The sequence below is a fragment of the Rhinatrema bivittatum genome, chromosome 3, assembly GCF_901001135.1.
Source record: "Rhinatrema bivittatum chromosome 3, aRhiBiv1.1, whole genome shotgun sequence".
NCBI lineage: Eukaryota > Metazoa > Chordata > Amphibia > Gymnophiona > Rhinatrematidae > Rhinatrema > Rhinatrema bivittatum.
Genome location: NC_042617.1, coordinates 480,582,074 through 480,606,789, shown reverse-complemented (window position 1 = coordinate 480,606,789; position 24,716 = coordinate 480,582,074). Strand labels below are relative to the sequence as shown.

Sequence of the window (24,716 nt, the reverse complement as noted above, 5' to 3'; positions counted from 1 at the left end):
TGTAGCTGATACAGAGGTGGGTATCTTGTTTATTACAGATTAAGCAATCATATCTTCAGCATGGCCATCATGCCAGTCTTGGCAAGCTACTGTAGTGGTTTGATGGTGCCAGCTACAGCCCATATCGACCAGTTTTCCCTGCTGCTCCCCCGCACCCTCACCCTCTCTGATGCCAGGCCTGATCCTGCTTGGCTTCCAATACTGGTCAAGTGCTGCCTCTGCCAGGGCAGTGCCACTGGGTTCTGGAGACACTAATTGATATAAATAGGTATGACTTTATTGAAAATTTGGAAATAAATGACTAAAGCAAGCTTGAGAAAGAAAATAGTTTGCAAAGAATCTTCAGTATATATAATGCGTTTGGGAGCTGGTGGTGTCTGTCTGTCAGCATCGTTTCAACAGTGGCCACCAGGGGGCACTATACTGCCTACATACAGGGGCTGATGGTGAAATTGGCACTGTTTTTCAGCACATTGTTTTTTTTAGCCAGCTACCAGTAATATCCAACTCTAAACTAGAAATAGGCCTCTTTAAAACAGACCAATTCCAAATCCTCCTCGTCTATGCCCCTCCAGGACTTCTTGAATCAGATCCCTCCTCTATCGTAGAAATCATCGCAAAATATTTGAATCTAGACGCACCTGCTATGATCCTAGGAGATTTCAACCTCCACGTCAACAATACCATTCTTACATCCAGCTGTGAGGCTCTTCTCACTTCAATGTCATCTATGGGCTTCAAACAGATCATCAATAAGCCCACCCACAAAGCAGGTCATACTCTAGACCTTATGTTCATAAACGCTGGCATAACACACTCATCCCCCACTGTATGCACTCAGGTCCCTTGGTCGGATCACTCATTAATTTCAACCTCCTTCAAACTGATTGAAAACCGCAAAACCCATCCTACTCAATCCTCCTTTCTCTTCAGAAAAGCCTGCTCCTCTGAAGACCTCAGCAGCCAATTGTCTAAAGAACTCCCACACATCAACCTGACAGACCCCAACACTGCCTTACTGTCATGGAGCAACATTACAGAATCAGTGGCAAATAAATTATGTCCTATCTCATCAAAAAAACTTAATCCCTACGCCCTAAAAAGACAACCGTGGTTCACCAAAGACCTCCGAAAACTTAAACAATCCCTCAGAAAGAAAGAAAGTGAATGGCGCAAAACACCTTGTCCAAGCACTCTATCCATATACAAATTTGCGCTCCACCACTACAGGAACTCCACCTTAAGAGCAAAAAGGGATTTCTACGCCCAAAGGATACACAACATTATATTCGACCCTAAAGCTTTATTTTCATACGTATCCGAACTAACACAAACCAACGCCCCAACAATCCCCAGCGATCAAGCACAATCCAAAGCAGATGATCTGGCGCTTTTCTTCCAAAATAAAATATCCAACCTCTTAACTCAGCTGCCTCCAGGCCCACCTCCTTCGATCAATCTTTCTTGTCAAACAAACAAAAACATATTTCTTGAAGCATTTGAACCCACTACTGCTTCAGAGATCCACTCTCTCTTAAAGAAATTGAAACCTTCCTCCCATCCATCTGACCAAATCCCTTCAAAACTTCTCCTGCTAGTACCAGACACCATATCCAATACCCTGGCCGATATTATAAACTGTTCGCTAGTTCAAGGAATTTACCCAGAAGCCCTAAAACTTGCATCTATCAAACCCCTTCTAAAGAAACCAAATTTGGACCCTAACGACAACAACAACTTCCGCCCTATTTCCAATCTTCCTTTTATTGCCAAGATAATAGAAAAATTAGTCAATTCACAACTCTCAGATTACCTGGAAGATCATAAAATACTGCCCCCTACACAATATGGTTTCCGCAAGGCATTAAGTACTGAATCTCTCCTCATTTCATTATCAGACCATATCATCATGGGCCTGGATAAAGGACAATCCTTTTTACTAATCCTCCTAGACTTGTCTGCGGCGTTTGACACCGTCAATCACTCTATCCTCCTTAACCGACTGGCGGACATCAGAATAACAGGAATAGCTCTCTCCTGGTTCAAAACCTTCCTTTCAAAAAGAGGATACAAAGTCAAAATAAATAATAAAGAATCCACTCGATGCAATTCTTCACTAGGAGTTCCTCAAGGCTCCTCCCTCTCCCCTACCCTTTTCAACATTTACTTACTTCCTCTTTGCCAACTGCTAACTAACCTTCAACTAAATCACTTTCTTTATGCAGACGACGTGCAAATATTGATCCCCATTAAAGAATCAATTACAAAAACCCTCAAATACTGGGAATCCTGTCGACAAGAAATCAACCTCCTCCTCTCCAGTTTAAACCTGATTTTAAACTCTGCAAAAACCGAACTCCTCATCATTTCCCCGGAAAATAGCATCACCACACTAAACACACCACCAAACATCTTTGTCTCCCAAGTTAGGGACCTAGGAGTCTTAATTGATAACCATTTAAATTTAAAAACATTCATCAACCGTACCACCAAGGACGGCTTTTTCAAACTACAAGTATTGAAAAGAATAAAACCACTTCTTCACTTTCAAGACTTCAGAACAGTCCTACAAGCCATAATTTTCTCCAAGATAGACTACTGTAACTCTATCTTGCTAGGTCTCCCTTCCTCTTCCTTAAAACCACTCCAGATGCTGCAAAACGCTACTGCCAGGATTTTAACAAACGCCAAAAGAAGAGATCACATCTCCCCCATTCTCAAAAAATTACACTGGCTCCCAATTCACTTTAGAATCCTCCAGAAGACCATCACCATCATCCACAAAATTATCTACTCTCAAGCCACACTCAATCTTCAAATCCCGCTCAGATTACACTCCTCGTCAAGACCAATCAGAGAAGCATACAAAGGATCCCTACACGTTCCACAAACAAAAGTTACACACCATCAAACATTCAGAGAACGGGCCTTTTCCACCGCTGGACCATCATTATGGAATACCATACCCCCTGACCTCAGACAGGGACCTTGCTTACCAACATTCAGAAAAAGACTAAAGACATGGTTGTTTAGGCAGGCCTTTCCTGATCACATCTGACGATCACAACGGACTCTTATAACTCTCTCCAGACATACCACAACCACTTGTAAATTTCCCATCAACACTATGTAATTAATTGTAACACTTTGTAAATAAGTTAATTTATTCTGTTCATTCTTATTGCCTAAATTATTCCAGCTACTCTTCTTCTTACCCAAGTTCAAATTTCCCTTGTTTTATTGTAACTTTTTATATCTACCTATAAACACCAGTTTTTCGTTCAATGTTATCACTCCCCTGTTTCCTGTAAACCAGCATGATGTGATTTTATCATGAATGCCGGTATAAAAAAAGCTTTAAATAAATAAATAAATAAATAAATAAATAATAAGAGGATGGCATGCAAATAAAATATGCGCAAAAAAATGTGCGGAATACCTAATACACGCATCAATATCCACGTAAGCCCTGATACAAACAATTGTGGGAAAAACACGCATTAAATTATAGGCACTAATAGAACTGTTGCAGAGTTCATTTCAAATCTAGAACACAGGCAAATGATTGAAGACAACAAAACATGAAGTTCATGTGGTACGTTGTTTAGAAATAAAACTCCACTCCAAAGGTAACTTCATTTTTTGGGGTTCTTTCGATGTCAAAGCACACATTATACCTTCCTCACAGAGCACACATTATACTTTCCTCACAGTAAAGCGCCCATTCATTCCTGATATGTCATTGGTGTAGGTAAAGGCAAAAATGCAATCACAACTTTACAGTTAGCATGACTTACTACTCTGAGGTATATTCTGAGGTGTATGCACTCAGATATGCAGCAGGGTTGGCATGGCTTATATATCTCAGACACACGCTTAAACAACTCCTGCCCTGATCCCGGCAGTAAAAAAACCAGCGTAACAAAACCTGACCTAACCTTTCTCCCTGCCAGTGCGGCTCTCTGCATTTACCATGAATAGGTAATTGCCTCCTTTGCATGCCATTTCCACGGACTCTTGCTAAACCAGCTGCAGCTTTTTGCGTAGGTGATGCGCGCGGTTTTTCCATGCTAAACGTAATACGTACACATGTAAGATTAGCATGGAAAACCATGCCTAATACTACTTGCAAAAACCCATGGAAGATTTACCACAGCTTATTACACCGGCCCCAAAGTGTTTCCACAAAACATGCATTTTGCAAATAGCGCACGCTAAAAGGTTTTAACACCTGCCATCTCCAAAGTGTGCCCCTTGTAAAAAAAAAAAAAAAAAAGCAAAGCCGAAAGTGATGATACTGCAACAGCTAGCAGAGAAGGTGATATGCAGCAGTGAATGGAGCTGCAAGAGGAAGAGCTGGCTCCTTTTAAGCAGAGATACATTTTCCAGCAGAATGCAATGAATATGCAATGCCCACAGCAGGCATTATAGTTGCCAAAACAGTGGTGTAGGGTACTCTTGGTGGCATGAACTTTACATGTTACACTCCACCACTTCCTCCTGTGACACTCTACCAGCAGACGAGATAAGTGCACCTCCATCGGCTGTCCTGTCTTTCATGGTTATACACCACACCAACCGAATGAGTAAAAGAAGATGTACATTAGAGTGCATTTTTCAATTTTGGCAAAGATCCTGATGTTTTATTTTGCAAGTAAAACTCCTCTCAAAAAAACAACAATATACAACATTTAGGATTAGATAGGAATGGCAAATGATTATAAGCAAGTGTACATAAATCAAAACTGATCTTGGCTACTGAACAAAATTATTTGACCAGAATATACCATCACTATATATGATACCATTAGTCTTCAGAAATTTAAATGGTAGGAAAGCCTGATCCCTTTAAAAAAAAAAAAGCCAAACTTAAAAGTAATGCCAGTGTCAGTGGGAGTCCCTTAAACAGTAGTACGGGGACAGGTGAATTTGGCCAAACTGGCAGCCAGAGCAGTGACAGGGGCCAGGCAGTAGTGATTTGGTCATTTGGGCTGAGGCCTGAGAGTCAGCCACACAAGCAGCAGAGTTTAAGCCACCTCACTGGCACAGCGGGATGGGGAGCTACATCTGGCCACACTTATTTTCCTAAATAATCTTTAAACTGGGTTTTATTTCTTGATGGCCATGAGGCCCATATTCTGTTAATTCCACTCTAACATAAGAAATTGCCATACTGGGTCAGACCAAGGGTCCATCAAGCCCAGCATCCTGTTTCCAACAAAGGCCAAACCAGGGCACAAGAACCTGGCAATTACCCAAACACTAAGAAGAACCCATGCTAGTGATGCAATTAATAGCAGTGGCTATTCCCTAAGTAAACTTGATTAATAGCCATTAATGGACGTCTCCTCCAAGAACTTATCCAAACCTTTTTTGAACCCAGCTACACTAACTGCACTCTGCTTATGATTTACTGTTTGATAAGAATTCAAACGTCATCTGTAGTTTTGAACATACACCTTTATGTACACACTAAAATGAAGTCCCAGTGTGAAGTTCAAAATATTTAATGCATAGTTACCAGCATATGGTTATTTTAAATATGAGATTAAAAGAATACATAAAGATTATCCTAAACTGTTGCTTAGGCATCCTGGATTTTTTATATTAAATCATTCCAATCCACTTACTAACCACAGAATAGAATTTTTAGATACAATATGTTCTCCTGCTTAAAAGGCTTTTTGCATTATTATATACATATTACAAATATAAACACAGTTATTTATAGTTTTGTGTTTCATAGATGTGTATAGCCATATAGAAATTCCAGTCAGATGAGCCACTTTGCACATCCTTAAAATCCTCCATTCTTTATTTGAGAAAATGACATGCAAGGCAACACACTTTATCATTCCCAAACCAGCCACATCTAGACATAATGGAGGAAACTCTGGGAAACACTGGTGCAGTTCCACTACACCCAGTTTTGGGGGATTCTGATGGCAATGTGATTAGTTGGACAGCCTAAGAAAACAAGGTAACAAAAAACTTTAAACATTCTTTGTGGGATAGTAATACCCATATGTTACTTTAATTACCATCCTGTCTTTCTTTCTAGCAAATATATATCTATATATATCTATATATATATATCTTAAAAAATACGCAAGAAGAGAAGACCATGGAGCTTGCTTCTTTACAAAATGAGTCTTTCCTTGTGATACAAGTTTGGTAATCTTCAGAGTTCAGTATCCAGCTCTGGTTAACCACAAACTGGAGCAGTTGTACCAAAAGAGTTTGCAACATGATCATCAGTGACCAGTTAGAGGAGAAATTGAATCTTCACTCATCCAAGAAGGGTAGGTCGCCGTTTGGGTCGGTACCTGAAGAACAAGCAAATGAAGAAAAAAAAAATTAACAAACTCTGGAAAAATAATAGTGTAAGATTCCTTGGAAGAGACAGGTTTTACTGGTAATGTGGGACATGCAAAACATCTTTCATTTTGGGGGTTTAACAATGTCAGGAGAAGTAACTAAGGGGTGGATTTATCAAAATGTGGTAAGTACCGCATGCAATAGCAAAAGGGGTGTGTTTTATGCTAATATAGCATTTATTGCTAATTACCTGTGCAAATTGCAATACTATTTTCAGATTCTGTGATAAGTGCCAGACCTGTTGTATTTCCTTCATTCATCCACCCACCAAGGGACCATTGTTGAGGGAGAGAGAGGCCATAATGTAATGGCCCATAGGTAGGTATTTGTATCCCTATGGTAGGCCCACCTAATAACTCGAGGTGGGGTTTAGGTAAGTGTAGGGGGTTAGGGGCCACTTTGACATTCTAGGTGACACCTACGAACAGAACAGTGGTCTCTTGTGAAGATTTGCTAGCCTTCGGAGTGAGGAAACTCACTCCAAGATGAGATTTGGGCAATGTTCTCTCAACCTAGCTTGCGGGACTCTCTACCTGGGTAACATCATTATGGCATTATAGCCAGTCTCTCTCTCTCCCTCCCACCCAAGGCTCTGGACCTGTCAATTCACCTGAATTAGGACTTATGGGAGACATTGCAAACAGTGATGAAACCTTATCACACAGCCTAACACAATCCAAAGAGGTGTAGTTAAAATTGGTGTTACAGCTGTGCAATAGCTCTTCACAGACAGGCTAACCCAGCCCACACTCCTCCTATTTTCTGAATTTGCATCGCACCATACGATATGGTGCGATCGCATTTTGATAAATGACCCCCTAAGTAGCCTACGGCACCATCCACTCACAGAGCCCCCTTCTTTACAAGAGCTGGATCTGAGCAGTTAAAGGTGAATTTTCAGAGTTCTGCACATAAAAATAGCATCTACCTAAATATATGTTATTTTATAAGCGTCAAGAGTGCACAAAATTTTGGTTTTGTGTTTACATTTTACCAGAGGGAAAAGGGGGCTGTGTAAGTGTTCCAGAGCAGGGTTCAGATGTATATGTGGAAGTTGCTATTTTGTAGAAGATATATGGGCACACATTATCAAATGTATTCGTACACTTTTACACCTGATAATTGACTCGTGCAAGTGAAATCAGACTTGTCTGTTGTCTGCAGTTTTTGGAAAGGAGGTCTGGGTAAACTGGTGGGGATTCATTTTGAAGTGCTAGAGGGTCTAGATAAACTGGAGAAGGACTGGGTGAACAGGCAGAGGTATTGTTGAATTGGAGATTCCAAGTGCATGTGCCAGTTAAGTATATTCAAACCAGCATCTGTACATACTTTACAAAATACTTGCTGCCATGTTTAATTCTGAGTGTTTATTTGCGCAGTATCAATTATTTCATGCATAAAATATGTCCGCGTATGTTTATAAAATAGGTGGAGAAAGTATGCATTTTCTTCCATTGAAAATATATATGCATACTGAAACACATGCATGCACTTTTGCAGCAGATATATGCAGTATTTTATCAACTGCAGCTCCCATTGCACAATTTATAAAATATGAGCATTAATCTCCGAGTGTCCATTTACACATGCAAATGCTGTACCACAGATAGGTTTGAAAGTTGGGCTCCCTATGAGCAGCAGCAGATCATTTTTTCACAAACTTTTTAGAGGACATCTAAAACAAATCTACCATTGGCAGGCACTGAATTGAAGTCTCCCATCTCAAAAACAGTAGGTCTAACAGAGTTGAAGGTGAAGTGTCAATAGTTGGCAGTAATTGTATTTAAACTTGTGTTAAAGCTGTAGCTTGGAGTGGAGGTATAGTCTATTGCAGGGGTGGGTAATTCCAGTCTTCGAGGGCCACAAACCTGTCGAGGTTTTAGGATATCCTAATGAATATGCATGACATAGATTTGCATACAACTGAGGCAGAGTGCATGCAAATCTCTCTCATGCATATTCATTAGGGATATCCTGAAAACCAGACTGGTTTGTGGCCCTCGAGGACCGGAACTGCCCACCCCTGGTCTAGTGGTTAGAGCAGTGGGTTATAACAAAAAAAAAAAAGGGTTCACATCTCCTGTTGCAACTTGGTCAAGTCACTTTACCCTCCATTGCCTCAGGTACAAAAAGTAATATAAAAAAAATGCTATTTTTTTCAGGCAGAAAATTAAGAAAAATATTTCACAATAAAAAGTACATCTTCAAAGGTCCTAGTAGCAGGATGGTAGATAATCTACCTGAAATAAGGAAATTAACTGGGCACAGTTTTGAGAACTACAGGAGACTTAAGTACTGTAGTTACTAAAAAGAAGACTAATTGGAGTAAGGATAATGTCGGGACAGCCAATTAATGTGGGTAAAATGATTTCTACCAGTATAAACTGCTTTGAAAATTGATCTCCCCATAGAAGGAAATTAACAAAAACTTAGGCTTTTTATCAGGTAGTATTTGCTAGAGATGTGCATTGTTTAGTTCTTTCGGTTCAGGCTTCATTTTCAGGCTCCCGCAGGAAATTTCGTTTTTCCCACGGTTCTTTTTTTTTTTTTTCTCGTGGGACCCCAATTTTCGTGTTAGTGCATGCTGAGTTAGCGCACACTAACACGAACTACGAATTTTTCCAAAATTTCAGAAAACTTCCATTCGTTTTTCTGTTCCCCCGAACCATGATGAATTAAACAATTTCATTAAAATTGTCTAATTCGTGAAAAACGAATGCACATCTCTAGCACTTGCTGCTACTGAGTACTGGCACCTTTCGCCTCCTCCTGCTTGATTTGCTCGGTGGTCCCTCGAAAAAAAAAAAAAATCCAACATGTGAATACCAGCACTTTTTTTCCAGAAAGAAAGTACTGGGAATAGGACTCTGGATATTACATTTGTGGCAATAGATTTTTTTTTTTTTTAAGGAGCTGCAAGGACCTGAAAGGCTGTGAAATAGTAATAGTAGAAAATCCAGGAGTCTCAAAACTTCGGCGTCAAACTTTATAGGATGGTTACAGAATCATGGGCCAAAGTGAGAGCATTGCAAAACCATAGCTATGGGATTACAAGTAGTTAGATAGAGGATAACATGGTAACTTGGGGCTGAGCTGGGAAGGGAAAATACCATGATAGGAATGATGCCAGGGATTTAACAGAGCTGAAATATTAGAGGAGAAGGAAATCTGAATGCGAACATGATAGAGCTAAGGAAGGGACTGGATTTAAATATGGCAGAAGCAAGGATGTGTAATGACTAAGAAACAATCAGAAAAGCTTATCCAATGAGAAAAACAAAATTGCTGGTTGATTTGTAGGCACATGGACTGTTGGAGCTTCATATCCTATGAGACTGGATGGGTAAATCCAGAGTAGATCTTTTCTCAAAACATCATATAGATGAATGCTCTAAGGAGACAGGGATGTCACCTTGCATTTTTGGCTGAATAGCTAGGGCTGCAGTGAAAACAGCCTTCAAACAGTCTCTGCTTTGAGATTTGAAATGCTGTTAAAGTACTGTTTTGCTTAATTAAGGAAAGCCTACCGTATCATATTAAGTGCATGTTCATTTTCCCTTCTCTTTTCTTCTGTGATGGGATAGAAGATGAGGATGACTAACCCTATAATTATCAAGAATGCAGGTACTACTCCGATCAGAACTTTAAGCGTGATGGCAACACCATAGGACTTCTTGCATGCTCCTGTGCTATATCCAGCAAATCTGTCAAAGACAGGTAAAGAGACTGGATTATTACTGCTATACCAATAGGACATTAGTTCTTATTTATTTATTTATTTATTTATTTGTTTGTTTAAATCCACCTATTTTGAACTACAGTTCTAAGCTGAGTACAGAAGAGCATAGACATTAAATAAAAGAAACAAACAAACTTCTTATTGCAGCTACCAGCAAGACCACATGCAAATTGCAATTAAAATATTGTTAAGAGTAAACCAATCTACTGCATGTAACAGTAAGCTTGTGGAAAAAAATAATTTATTTATTTATTTATTTAGGATTTTTATATACCGACATTCTCGATACAAATATCAAATCAGGTCGGTTTCCATAGAACAAAACTGTCGCGGATATGGCGTTACATTAAACAGTGTTTCTGAACATAAGAACGTCAAAAATAAGTATAAAAATAAAGTGAAAATATAACAATATAAGTATACAGTAGACAACAATAACTCTTCAATTAACGTGAAATAAAGATATAAAAATAGCTAAAAATAAATGGTGAGTTAAGTTGGGATAAACAGGTAACAGTGAATACATGGGGGGCATAAACAAGAGAGGTGCATCAGCTAATGGACTAATGTATCAACAAAGGGTCTTTCAAGGCAAGTGGACTGTCCATTAGGGATGTGAATCGTTTTCCATATCGTCTTAACGATAGAAATCGTGTGGCAGGGCAAGAAAATCGTCTTAGGCACGATTATTTAGTTAAAAAATCGTTAAAAATCGTTTTTTCCGATTAGTGCGCACTAACTCGAGTTAGTGCGCACTAACGGGAGTTAGTGCGCACTAACTGGGAGTTAGTGCGCACTAACTGAAAATGATACAATTTGACACTTTTCAGGTCAGTTAAGGTCAGTTTAGGAATGAATATGTATTCCTATTGGCTGCCCTCTTATTTATTCATGTTACCAAGTTTCCTACTGACAGTATATGGGGGATGGGAAATGGAAACAGTTGGTAGCTTGACAAAACAAGTAATGTGATCAGTCAATGTGACTAGAACTTGTGCCCTAACCCTGATACCAGGGGTATTGTGATCTTCCTGCACACAGTGCCCTATCCCTATTAATACCAGGAGTGTTGTGATCTTCCTGCACACAGTGCCCTATTCCTGATACCGGGGGTGTTGTGATCTTCTTGCACACATCCCGATATCAGGGATAGGGCACTGCATGCAGGAAGATCACAACACTCCTGGTATTAATAGGGATAGGGCACTGCATGCAGGAAGATCACAACACTCCTGGTATTAATAGGGATAGGGCACTGCATACAGGAAGATCACAACACCCCTGGTATCAGGGATAGGGCACTGTGTGCAGGAAGATCACAATACCCCGGAGGAGTGAGGGTCAGGCAGCTCCCCCCTGTCTGTGAAGCCAGCCTCTCACTAGTAATGCAGGGAGGGAGCTGTCTCAGACTTCACCATCCTCCCCCCCCCCCCTTACCCACACACCATTCACTAGCTGGGACATGGGGGAAGTCAGGAGTGAGGGTCAGGCAGCTCCCCCCTGTCTGTGAAGCCAGCCTCTCACTAGTAATGCAGGGAGGGAGCTGTCTCAGACTTCACCATCCACCCCCCCCCCCCCTCCCCCACACACCATTCACTAGCTGGGACATGGGGGAAGTCAGGAGTGAGGGACAGGCAGCTCCCCCCTGTCTGTGAAGCCAGCCTCTCACTAGTAATGCAGGGAGGGAGCTGTCTCAGACTTCACCATCCTCCCCCCCTCCCCCTCACCCACACACCATTCACTAGCTGGGACATGGGGGAAGTCAGGAGTGAGGGTCAGGCAGCTCCCCCCTGTCTGTGAAGCCAGCCTCTCACTAGTAATGCAGGGAGGGAGCTGTCTCAGACTTCACCATCCTCCCCCCCCCCCTCACCCACACACCATTCACTAGCTGGGACATGGGGGAAGTCAGGAGTGAGGTCAGGCAGCTCCCCCCTGTCTGCGAAGCCAGCCTCTCACTAGTAATGCAGGGAGGGAGCTGTCTCAGACTTCACCATCCTCCCCCCCCCCCCCTCACCCACACACCATTCACTAGCTGGGACATGGGGGAAGTCAGGAGTGAGGGTCAGGCAGCTCCCCCCTGTCTGTGAAGCCAGCCTCTCACTAGTAATGCAGGGAGGGAGCTGTCTCAGACTTCACCATCCTCCCCCCCCCCTCACCCACACACCATTCACTAGCTGGGGCATGGGGGAAGTCAGGAGTGAGGGTCAGGCAGCTCCCCCCTGTCTGTGAAGCCAGCCTCTCACTAGTAATGCAGGGAGGGAGCTGTCTCAGACTGGTATCAGGGTTAGGGCACTGTGTGCAGGAAGATCACAACACTCCTGGTATTAATAGGGATAGGGCACTGTAAGAGATGACTGTAGTAGATTGAATAAAGATCTGATGTTTCTGCTCTCCTCACACCAAACAAAAACAACACACAAGCAGAGAAGCCCTTCTTACAAAGCTGAGCTAGTGAGTTAAGTAGGAGGAAAAGTAAACATACTGGTGCCAGTGTGGCTACTTAAAAAATACACTTACCAACAATCAATTACATATATTTGAACTGTGTACAGTTCCAGCCAGGACCACCTTTCTAAAATGCACAGTGATTGGCAAATTCAACATGCACTAGCATTTCAGGTGCCTGCTAACAAAAATAATAAACAAACAAGTTCTAGTCACGTGAGTGCTGATCATTACATTACTTTTTTTGTCAAGCTTCCAACTGTTTCCATTTCACATCCCCCCAACCATATTGGTAACATCAATAGATAAGAGCACTGCCAGCCAATAGGAATACATACATACATATTCATTCCTAAGTGACCTTTACTGACCTGGGAAGTGTGAACACTTTGTTTCATTTTCTGTTGGTGTTCGTTAGTTTCCAGTTCCATTTCCCATCCCCCCAACCATCACCTCAGTGGTAACCTTGGTAATATCAATAGATAAGAGGGCAGCCAGCCAATAGGAACACATATTCATTCCTAACTGACCTTCAGTGACCTGGAAAGTGTTTATTTGTATCATTTTCAGTTAGTGCGCACTAAATCGAGTTAGTGTGCACTAACGGGGAGTTAGTGCGCACTAACTCGAGTTAGTGCGCACTAACACGATTTAACGATTTTTAACGATAAATCGTTAGAATTTCTATTGTATCGTGTTCTATAACGATTTAAGACGATATAAACATTATCGGACGATAATTTTAATCGTTGAAAAACGATTCACATCCCTACTGTCCATATAAGGCGTATTCGGGCCCTGAGGAGATATGTGCGGTCATGGAACTTGTATTGGACTATTTTGTTCTTTGACCGGTGTCAGAGTGTTCCTGAGATTCCGGAAAGGCTTGCCGAAAGAGCCATGTTTTTAGGTTCAGAGAAACTAAATTATAATTGCAGGGGGAAACCAAATCAACTATCAATTATACAAAATCAATTAACAAATCGATTATAATTTAGTTCAGAGAAACTAAATTATAATTGCAGGGGGAAACCAAATCAACTCTGCTCATAGGTCCACAGAGAAAGAAATACTGCAATGAATTCCTGGGTTTTGGCGCTGATTCTACAACAATAAAGTCCTAACTATGACTGCATTCATAAAACAAAATGGGTTCTTTTTCAAAACTGCAGCCGATGCATCTTTCGGGTTGGATTCCCAGTTTGCACTCCTATTTCTCAATTTATATGCCGAGTACCGGCATGCGATCCCCCGGCCCAGCGGCCGTACGGAGGCCTTTTGCGCAAAATGGCGCCGGCCATTCGGCAACACGATTCGACTGCAGGAGGTCGTTCCGGACTCCCGCTGGACTTTTGGCAAGTCTTGTGGGGGTCAGGAGGCCCCCCCAAGCTGGCCAAAAGTCCCTGGGGGTCCAGCGGGGGTCCGGGAGCGATCTCCTACCGCGAATCGTTTTTCCGTACGGAAAAATGATTCGACTGCAGGAGGGCATTCCGGACCCCCACTGGACTTTTGGCAAGTCTTGTGGGGGTCAGGAGGCCCCCCCAAGCTGGCCAAAAGTCCCTGGGGGTCCAGCGGGGGTCCGGGAGCGATCTCCTATGCTCCTGACGTTGGGGGACAAAAAAACAAAATGGCGCCAGCCTGTCATATGACAGGTCAAAGGTAGCGCCGGCGCCATTTTGTTTCTACAACGCACGGAGGTCCGAGGTCCGAGAGTAAAAGATCAGACTGGGACCCTTCCTCTGGACCCCAGGTAATTTAAGGCATTTTGGGGGGGTTCGGGAGGGTGGGGGATTTATTTTAAAGGGTTGGCGTGGGTTTTAGGGTTGTTTTAGTGTGCTGGTTTTCCCGCCCTCCCCCTTCCCCTCCCCCTTCCCCCGATTTACGATTTTTTGACGATAAATCGGGGGAATTGTTATTGTATCGCGGCTCTAACGATTTTTGACGATTTAAAATATATATCGGACGATATTTTAAATCGTCAAAAAACGATTCACATCCCTACCCTAGGCTATAGTAAAAAAAAGGTTAGGATCCATGGATGAAGAGAAGAGAAATCAGTATAAGGAAATAGCCCCAAAATGAAGTTAAATTGTCTATCATTCAAATGATTTAATCACAGGTTATTCCAACTCTCTAATCAATTTACTTGCCGCAGTACGTAACATAAGCTTCCTTTTTATTTATGCATTCAAATTAATATTTTTCAGTTCTAAATGTATATATTATAAAACATGTCAACTATTAAGGAAATATAACAGATCCTGAATAATTTCTATAAATATTAAAAAAACATTCACCTCTCCCTGCGTTAACATTTTGCAGTATGTATTAGGATACAAAGGATTCACCTGGTAAACTATGGTAATAAGTATGGCATATTTGCTATCTATTTTCATATACCCATTATTACAGTCTCAGCCTCTCTATTACTCTTTCCATCATATTACCATTAAATCCACATCTTCTATGCATTGAGTAGTGGTGGGTCAATCAGCTTTCAACCAGATCACAGTTATGCAGTTTTTGGTTGCATCTGTCATTATTACAAGATATTGTTCTAATTGTGGAAAATGTATCATCTTTGAACAGCCTAACATGTCAATGATACAGCCTATCTTTACTGGTTTAATTAATATTTTACTAATGTAACCCTTCCTTTTACACAGGGCCAAGGATAAGGGGGCACATTGGGAAGCTGCTGGGCTACTATACAGCCCATAGGATTCCCTGGAGTTCTTCCAAGGTGTGGGGAGAGAAGGGAAGAGAATTAAAACTTGCTTCAGGACTCTTGGGCTCCAGGAACAAAGACATATCCACTACAATTTGGGTTTTTCCAAAATTAAAATTTACAGAAATAAAAGACAAAGTTCCGGTTGTTATGCACACAATGGAAATCCAGATAGTCGCAACTAAAATCCAAGAACATACAAGAAGGGCCTTCCTCTGACTCCCACAATAAAGCTCTGGAATTTGTTGCCAGAGGACGTGGTTAGTGCAGTTAGCGTAGCTGGGTTTAAAAAAGGATTGGATAAGTTCTTGGAGGAGAAGTCCATTAACGGCTATTAATCAAGTTTAGTTAGGGAATAGCCACTGCTAATAATTGCATCAGTAGCATGGGATCTTCTTAGTGTTTGGGTAATTGCCAGGTTCTTGTGGCCTGGTTTGGCCTCTGTTGGAAGCAGGATGCTGGGCTTGATGTACCCTTGGTCTGACCCAGCATGGCAATTTCTTATGTTCTTATGTTCTTATTTTCTTAAGCCCCTCTTGGCTGCCTCAAGCACCATCCCCTCTCTGGAGATCCTTGGACTCCAACCAGGTCTGATTTACTAAGGCTTTTCTCCCATTCTGTTTCTATGGGAAAATGCTTAGTAAATTAGGCTCTTATGCATTTATTCATTCATTCACACTTTCATTTCATTTCATTTAATATTTATATACTGCACATACCAAACTAACAAAGTAGATCAAGGCAGTTTACAGCAAATAAAAATATACAAACATATTAAACATTAAAATTCATTCAACTCCAACCCACCCCACCCTGTGAATAAAATACACATACCCTTACACCTCCACCCTCATTTCTCTCCCTTCATTCCCACTATACCTTCTTATTCGTCACGCCCTAAAGGCCCAAATTGAAAATGACATAACATACAACATAAAACAATAAATACTATCAAAACCATATAAAGTAATAAATAACAGAACATTAGACAAAACATTAAATAAAAACAAAATAATACATAATAATATAAAAATCAAAATAAAATTACTGGATAAAATTACAAATGATCCTAAAAGTTTAGGGCCGGATTTTAAGAGATATGCGAGGGTGTAGATTTGTGCGCGCAACATGGCGAGCACAAATCTACACCCGATTTTATAACATGCACACGCAGCCACAAGTGTGCACCCACTTGCGCACGCTGAGCCCTAGGGGAGCCCCGATGGCTTTCCCCATTCCCTCCGAGGCCGCTCCGAAATCGGAGCGGCCTCGGAGGGAACTTTCCTTCTGCTCCCCCCCACCTTCCCCTCCCTTCCCCTATCTAACCCGCCCCCCTCAGTCCTTCCTAAATCCCCCCTACCTTTATTTTCTTATTTATGCCTACCTCTGGCAGGCATAACTTGCGCGCACTGGCCAGCTGCCGGTGCGCGATCCTCCAGCACGGCTGCTGTGCCGGAGGCCTCGGTCTTGCCCCCGGACCGGCGCCCCACCCCCTTCCCGCCCTTTTTTCAAAGCCCCAGGACATACGTGCGTCCTGGGGCTTGCGCGCGTCACCGGGCCTATGCAAAATAGGCTCGGCGCGCGTACCGCCCCTGCGCGCGTAAATCCAGTCGGATTTACGCGCGCAGGGCTTTTAAAATCTGGCCCTTACCTCTTAATATGGCAACACCAATATTCTGACTCCTGTAAATTTCAGTGACCAGGAAAAGCAATCTCAAATAACCAAGCTTTTACATGTTTCCTGAAGGATAAATATTCAATCATAATCTGCAGATATCTAGGCAAAGAATTCTATAAAATAGGGCTGGCACAAGAAAATGTTCTCTTTAAGGTATCTACATATTTGATCTCTTTAAGAGTCACTATCAAAACTTCTTGTGAGGATCGTAGTATTCTCAAAGGAATATAGAATTAATCAGTCAGATAAATATTGTGAAGCCCAAACAATTTTAAGGATCTAAAAATCCATGCTAAGGTTTTAAATTTGGAACAATATTCAATTGGTAGCCAATGAAGGTTATTCAAAGCTTATATAATATGATCATGTAGGTGCAAATTTAATAGCAGACATGCTGCACAATTTTGAAATAATTGTAGGACTCAAAGTTATTTTTGTGATAGCAGGGCCAACGGGAGGCATTAGGCGAACTAGGCGGCTGCCTAGGGTGCCAAAAGTGGGCAGGGCGTCGCAGTTGATGTGAGGACATGTGTGGCGCGGCACGATGCATACAGCGAGATTGCAGAGAGAGAGAGATCACGTGGTAAGGTGACGTCACCGCCTAGGGCGGCTGAACATCCTTGCCCTAGCACTGTGTGGTAGGTCTAAATACAATGCATTACAATAATTATAATGCAATATCACAAAGGCATATAAGAGCTGCCTTACCCTTCTGCAAAAAATATGGACAGAGAAGTTAGCATACACAAAGGTAATAAAAGGCAATCCGAACTACCAAACAGATAAGGAGTTTTGATGATAAATCAGTCTTTAGTTCATACCTTGAGCCCTAAATACCACCACTAGAGGGAGAGAGAGACAGCCGAGAAGCTTCTGAGTCCTGCCTTTTATCAAAACCCCACAACCTTCACCACTAGGAAGTGTCTGATTGAAAACCGCCCTCAGGGGTTTACACTTCAGTACCTCGGGTAGAGGGAGTAAATATATGTAGGGACACACCTGAAAAGTCCTCTCTCCTGCTAGGCTTTATGTGGTCAAGTACAACCCATCCAGTAATTCTCCCAGGGGTAGGGAGGGAAAACAGGAATAAAATTAGGAAAATGTCCTATGTAAAGATGGTAGACCAGAAAACCTAGGCAATACATGTTTCTGTGAGAATATATTTAACAATTTGATTGTACTAGAAAAAATATATAAATTAAATTGGCTGACAATAAACAGTATGACATATACTTTAGATCTTTCAACAAGTATTTTCTAAACAATACCTCATAAAAAGGCTTTTTATTGAATTCGACAACAATGTGAAACTTCAACACATACAAACCTTTTTTTCTTTGAGCATAGAGATACTTTAAACACCGATAACAATTATACTCTTTTTCTTGTAGGACTTTAAGCCATAACAACTACAAGTCAGATAAGATTTCTCTTGGGTCTGGCAGAGCTGGTGAATGGCCTTCCACCCTTGTCCAGCACCACCTGTCTTCTGCCCAAGTTTTCCACGTGAAAATACTTTTTCCTTACAGAGAATATCCTTGTTCTGATGACCCATACAATAGTACAATCTAAAAGTTCTCACATACCTTAACCTTGCACTTCCCAGCATTCTCAGATACCAGCTACCTCTAGTTAATTTTTACCTTTTGTACAGTAGCTGTTTTTACATCAGTTTTGCTGACTACAAGATAACATGTGATCTTTATGTATTTTAGTGTGCTGATTCCAAAAATCACATCCGTTTCCTCCAGTCACGTCTGTTTTTTTCCACAAAACGCTGTCTACTCATAAACTCTTATAGCAATAACGTAACATTATTATTTAGATAGGCTGAATATGCAAAAAGATAATTAATGCGCAGAAAGATATGCCGAATACGCAATCAGTATAACCAATAGGAAGACTGCTTATTAAACAGTTTAAAACTGCTGACGTCGGCATTTTATGGCTATATAAGCAGCGTGAAAACCGACAGCAGCATTCAGTCGTTCAAGAGGCTTAGAAGTCGCAGCAAATTTAACTCTGTTAAATCTGTTTTTGTTGAATATGTCATCCAACACTCGAATAGTTCGTGGACAGTGCCGGAATGATCCTGATATAATCTGTTACATTTGAGGTTGTTTTTCAACATCCAAACAAAGGACAAATATTTCTGACTTTGTTCGAAAAGCTTATCATGCATATTTCAGGGTTAAACTGGGTGACCAGGACAAACCTTGGGCACAACATAAAGTGTGCAGGACATGTGTTGAAAACCTGAGACAGTGGACTAAAGGTCAGAGAAAAAGTCTCAGCTTCGAAGTTCCAATGGTGTGGCAAGAGCTCCAAAACCATGTTGATGACTCCCTAACAATTAAAATTTACACAACTACTGCTCTCTTGGTTTTTGCATGAAATAAATATATTACGTGCTATCGCTTCTTCAGAACTTATTACCCTTGATATTCGACTTTATAATCTTTAATCAAGCATTTCTCATTTGTGAAAAAATTTGACACATTGCATATTTTTTGACTTCATATTTGGAATCAGCACCTTTCATTTGGGTAAAATCCGCAAAAATAATTAGGTCAGCAGAAAACGTTTTTTCAAATGTAGACCAGTGATAATAGGTCCCAAGGGGGCTGTCCATTTTACTTCCCTGGTGCTTTACGCTGGCCAGGCTATTCGTGTGCTTCTGTGGTTGCCATTGTAACCTCCCCCTCAGTTCAAATCGCTGCTAGAGGCAGAACAGTGAGCTGCAGATAATGCCCTGCATGGAACCCCTGCACTCACTGTAGCTCTGTACAGGGGCTTTTCCTGGGTAAATAATTGTGCCCAACCACTTTTGTATAGGTGATAGAGGTTTGTACAGTGCACCTCATCACCCATCTGGCCCCATTTATTTAATTTCCCTTACTGTCTCTGCGGGAACATGGACAACCAATTTCTGGGTTTTCCTTTATTCCCTGGAGCTCGCTGGTACTTCTGAGATGCTGGGGGGAGTCATGATTCACGTGGCAGGGGCTTGCTTATGGGTCTCTGGCCACTTTTGTGCCTCTCCCCCTCCTTGCTTTTATTTTATTTTTATTGATTTCTTTTTCCCCTTCCCCTGCAGTGTCGCCGCTGCAACCCATCCCCTTTTAAGGGTTGCAACTCTGATGCCATCACTGCCGGGCCCGTAGGCCCGGCTGCATCTTCCTTGCAGCAGCGGGAGCTTCCCAAGGCTCCCCCACCACTTCCTGCACTCCCCCCCCCCAAGAGCCAGCGCCAAGAGCAGAAGCTGCAGCAAGAGCCTCTCCGCGCGGCCACTGCCATGAAGAGCCGCAGGAGCAGCACAATGTGCTCTGCTCCTTGCCCCTCCTTCCAGAAGAGGAAAGGCCTCCCACGGCAGCTGCTCCCTTCTCAAAACTTCTGGAGTCAGGGAAAGAGCCTTCCCAGGCTGCCTCTTTTATCTTTGTACCGCAGGAGCCAGCAAAAAAAAATGCCCACGCAGCTGCCAGCTGCTTCCTGCTCCGTTGTACATCTGCTGTGGGAGGTTGGGAACAGCACTCCTGCAGCAGCCGGAGACCTCATTGGGACCCCAATCTAGTACTGCTTGAGAGAGACCTTTTTTTTTCAGTACTGTCCACATGCAGCAGCTGGAGACCTCATTGGGACCCCAATCTAGTACTGCTTGAGAGAGACCTTTTTTTTTTCAGTACTGTCCACATGCCTAACCCTGCATTTTCTCTGTCATTGTTGCAGCGTTTCTCTACAGAGACACATGCCACACTAGTAAGGGAGCTTTTGAACTCCTTACATTCATTTCTGCACGAGCCTCTTTCCGGACCGGAGTCCTAAATGGATAATATGTGCAATATTTCCAAGCATTTCCTGGTAGCTAAGAAAAGTGGGGCTGCTGCCAGATTTGATCCCAAATTATGTTTTTAAGGATTTTATTTCTTCACAATTTTTTTACTGTCTCTCTTACTAGCCATAGCATCAGTGCCTCATCAGACACGGCATAAGGTGAATGTGATGTCAGAAGAGAGTAGGAATAGTAAAGAGATCTGACACTCGTGAGTGGGAGGTGCCATGAGTTTAACAAAACTGCTGTGCCCCGTGGCTCCAGGTCCTTCAGCTCTCTGGCTCTAGGGTCTGTCTTTGGCTAAGAGAGGTACTGGTGCTGGAGGGTGGTCACTGCCAGTCCTGCCCCCTGTCCTGGGAAGTTAGCAGGGGGCCCACGGTCAGGGTGCCTGGGCCCTCAGGACAGGGATGTTTTGTCTTGGGGTTCGAAGAGGAATTTCTGAGATATCCTAAATGTGACACAGGCACTAACTCAGGTCTTTGCCACTAGAAATTTGCTTTTTGAGAAATCTCATGGGATGTCACTTAATTTCTACTTTTGGCTTATCAGTGATGCACATTATTGCAGAGGTTTATTAAGTTTTGTATGTCTCTTTAAGGTAGTGTTTTGACAGAGAACCACTAGGGTGAGTGTGCCCTGGTTCAGTATAAATGGATGCTCATTAGGGTGAAAAGAGTCTTAGGCAGGAAGCTGGAGTGAAACCAGGCTGGGAGAGTTATCTCTCTCCTTCCCTGTATCCCGACTGGCCAGTGCCCAGCAAGGCCGTGTCTCCAGAATTGCCTGATTAGACTTCAGGGTAGTGCCACTGAGCTGCCTAGAAGGAATCATGGACTATCTGATTACTTGGCTCAAATCCAGAAAGTGTAATATGTCTCTGACCCCAGCGGCTTACACTGAGCCCCGATCCTCTGTCCCGGCTCCACTGTGATGTCTTGCACTCCCCTGCAGTCTTCCGGCATGTCGGACGTATTGAGCTTTATAGAGCCTAAACACAGGAAATCCTGTGATGCACCTTGATGACATAAGCACGGTTTAAATATTTAAGGAAGCCCAGTTCATTTTAACAATTGGCTGAGCAACAGGTCCTGTGCTGAATTACTTACTGCTTCATGCTCCTGCTTTGCTTTAACTCGGACTGTTCTGACCCCGCTCTACTTGCCGCCTGTCCCGACCTTGGCATGATAAATTATTCTTCTTTACAAATGGACTCCTCCTGCCCCAATCATTGCCTGATTACTTCACCTTTCTTGGCTGTGGGCACTGCCATCTTGCATCAGATCAGGCAGCGCCAGTCTGACGGTGGTCTAACAGGTTCACATCTCAGCCCATGACAGACCTGAAAGAGCCGGAGGGTTACCCCGATACAGGAGTATGTGAGTACTGAATATCATCTCTTTTTAAGGAAGAAGGACTAAACAGCGGGTCACTAGAGTAGAGAATTAAAGTTATCTGAAAATTTGGACAAAGAGTGTTTTGTTGCTGTTACTGCTGTCTTTCTGCTGTGTTGAACCTGTGACCCCATATATATCAGAGATTTTAAGTTTTTATTTTCTTTGACTGCTGGCACGTCTGAACTTAAAATAAAAGCTTCTATTGTTGAAGATGCCTTGTGAGTGAGACCGTTCTTTATCCTGGGTTTGCGAGAGGAATGTGTCAGTCAGAAGAGAAGTTGGGTGGAAGGACTTGTGTTTATTGGGGTAGCAGTCATCTGAGTCACAGAAGGGAAAGCAATGTTTTTGGTGTTGTGTTCCCTGCCCAGCATGAGAAATGCAGCCCTTGCCTCCTGGCCAGGTCCACTACACCATCTGCTGGACCATTTTTATTTGTGTTCTCATAGAGGCCGGAACTCGTTTCCTGAACAGGCATCAGAACCTCCAGCATTTTATGTGCCCCACAAAGGGGTCTCATACAGATAAGAGAAGGAGGTCTCTGAGAAGAGGGGAGATGAGCGCCATATTCCTTATTTTGCCTGAGAGATTTCTGCAGAGATTGGAGAAAGAGGATTGCCCTTTGTGGGAGTCAGAGGGAAGACTGCCTAACAAGGGAAGGTCCTGAGAGTTGCTGACTGTAAAACGGATGGCTCATCTGTTTTGTATACTGGAAAAGAGAGAGAGAGAGAGCTATATGCCGAGGAGCAGGTACCAGGGGAAATGCCAAGGGGAGTGTGTCCTACCTGGAGTGCCCACCTGCCCGAGACTGTGATTTCTACTGTATTTTATTTTCTGTGTTGACTGTGCCCTAAACTTTAGTGCACCTGCTATGATCTTTGTTTCCTGCAATCAAGTATAGATTTATTATTTTATTTATTTAAAAATGTTTATATTCCGCTTATAGTGAGAACTCTTCATAAATGGAACATCAGCAATCTACTAGATAAAGGAGCCCGGACCGACGTGCCGCAAGTGTGCAGTAGAGAGCAGCTCCACAGCGCATGCGCGGGCGAGCACGTCGGTCAGAGCGGAGCGTGTCTGAAAAATAAAATGGCGCTGGGAGGAGTAGTAGCGGTGGCGGCGGCGAGGAGCAGTGGCGGCGGTGGCGGCGTGCACGAGGGAGGGACCCCCCTGGAGATCTTCCTTCTGTGCCATCCGAGGGAAGGGGTTGTGGATGAGCTGAAAGGGGAGGGGATTGAGAGAGGGGGAGTGACTGAGGGGAGGGGGAGGGAGGAGAGAGTGAGGGGAGGGGAGTGACTGAGGGGAGGAGGGGGGTGACTGAGGGGGGGAGGGAGGGGAGAGTGAGGGGAGGGGAGGCAGAAAGGAATAGTGAGGGAGGGGGGAAGGGAGGGAGGAGCGAGTGAGGGGAGGGGGAGAGGGGAGGGGAGGAGGTAGGAGAAGTGATGAGGGAGTGACTGAGGGAGGGAAGGGGGAGGGCGGATGGGGAGGAGAGTGAGGGGGAGGGGGGAAGGTGAGAGGGAGGGAGACTAGAGGAGGGAGTTGAGAGGGAGTGGGAGGGAGACTAGAGGGGGAGGTGAGAGGGAGGGGGAGGGAGAATGAGGGGGAAGGAGAATGAGGGGGAGGGGAGTGGGAAGGAGAATGAGTGGGAAGGAAATGGACCTAAAAAATTTTTTAAATGTAGCCCGTTGTTACGGGCTTAACGGCTAGTCATAAAATAAATACAATGCACAATTAAGTTCTTTTTCACTCAACGCAAAATTAAGCTCTGGAATTTGTTGCCAGAGGATGTGGTTAGTGCAGTTAGTGTAGTTGGGTTTAAAAAAGGTTTGGATAAGTTCTTGGAGAAGTCCATTAACTGCTACTAATCAAGTTGTCTTAGGGAATAGCCACTGCTATTGCTGGCATTAGTAGCATGGAATCTACTTAATGTTTGGGTACTTGCCAGGTACTTGTAGTCTGGATTGGCCACTGTTGGAAACAGGATGCTGGGCTTGATGGACCCTTGGTCTGACCCAGCATGGCAATTTCTTATGTTCTTATGTTCAATTAAAAGTATGTATTTTATTTTTAACTAAAAAAGTAAAGGATTTTACTTTTTTAATCAACTACTACAGTATAGAGTATGTTTTGTTCCTTATTAGACTGTTTGCAGAGGAGTCCAGGGGAGAGAAACTCTTAGGGGTCCAGAAAGATAGACTCTTTCCCCCTCTTAACCCCAAAGCATGAGTACTGCTCTGGCCCATGACCTCAACCCTGTATGCCAGGAGAAGTTGGGGCAGGTGAGGGGGGCTATACAAAAGTGAATGGTAACTAGGATGTACTGTATCTGTTTTGAGGCGTTGCCTCTCATGGAACTAGAGACACAAGCGGCTTCCTCTCCCATCCTGTTTTAGAATCTTCACGAATCAACACTAGGACAAGAGAGTGCCGCCCAATGACCTCAAAGAGAGCCTGTTTCCAAGCCATTTCTGCTGGCAAAACTCCCAGGGGAGTGAGCTTGCAGGCTGTTTCATTATGGCTTCCTTAGT

General features: G+C 42.9%; 1 protein-coding gene across 4 annotated transcripts in view; it reads right to left on the bottom strand.

The window, feature by feature from the left end:
- Positions 1-5,278: 5,278 nt before the first annotated feature.
- MFSD2B (major facilitator superfamily domain containing 2B) overlaps positions 5,279-24,716 on the bottom strand; it is a 133,841-nt gene continuing 114,403 nt past the window's right edge. For 2 of the 4 annotated variants that reach the window (XM_029596005.1, XM_029596008.1), the window contains 2 exons: positions 9,906-10,082; positions 5,279-6,326 (listed from right to left, as the gene is read on the bottom strand). In XM_029596005.1, the coding sequence (XP_029451865.1) occupies positions 6,290-6,326; positions 9,906-10,082 (214 nt within the window). In that variant the 3' untranslated portion in view covers positions 5,279-6,289. The remainder of the gene's footprint in view (positions 6,327-9,905; positions 10,083-24,716) is intronic. The other 2 variants (XM_029596006.1, XM_029596007.1) reach the window with 2 other exon arrangements.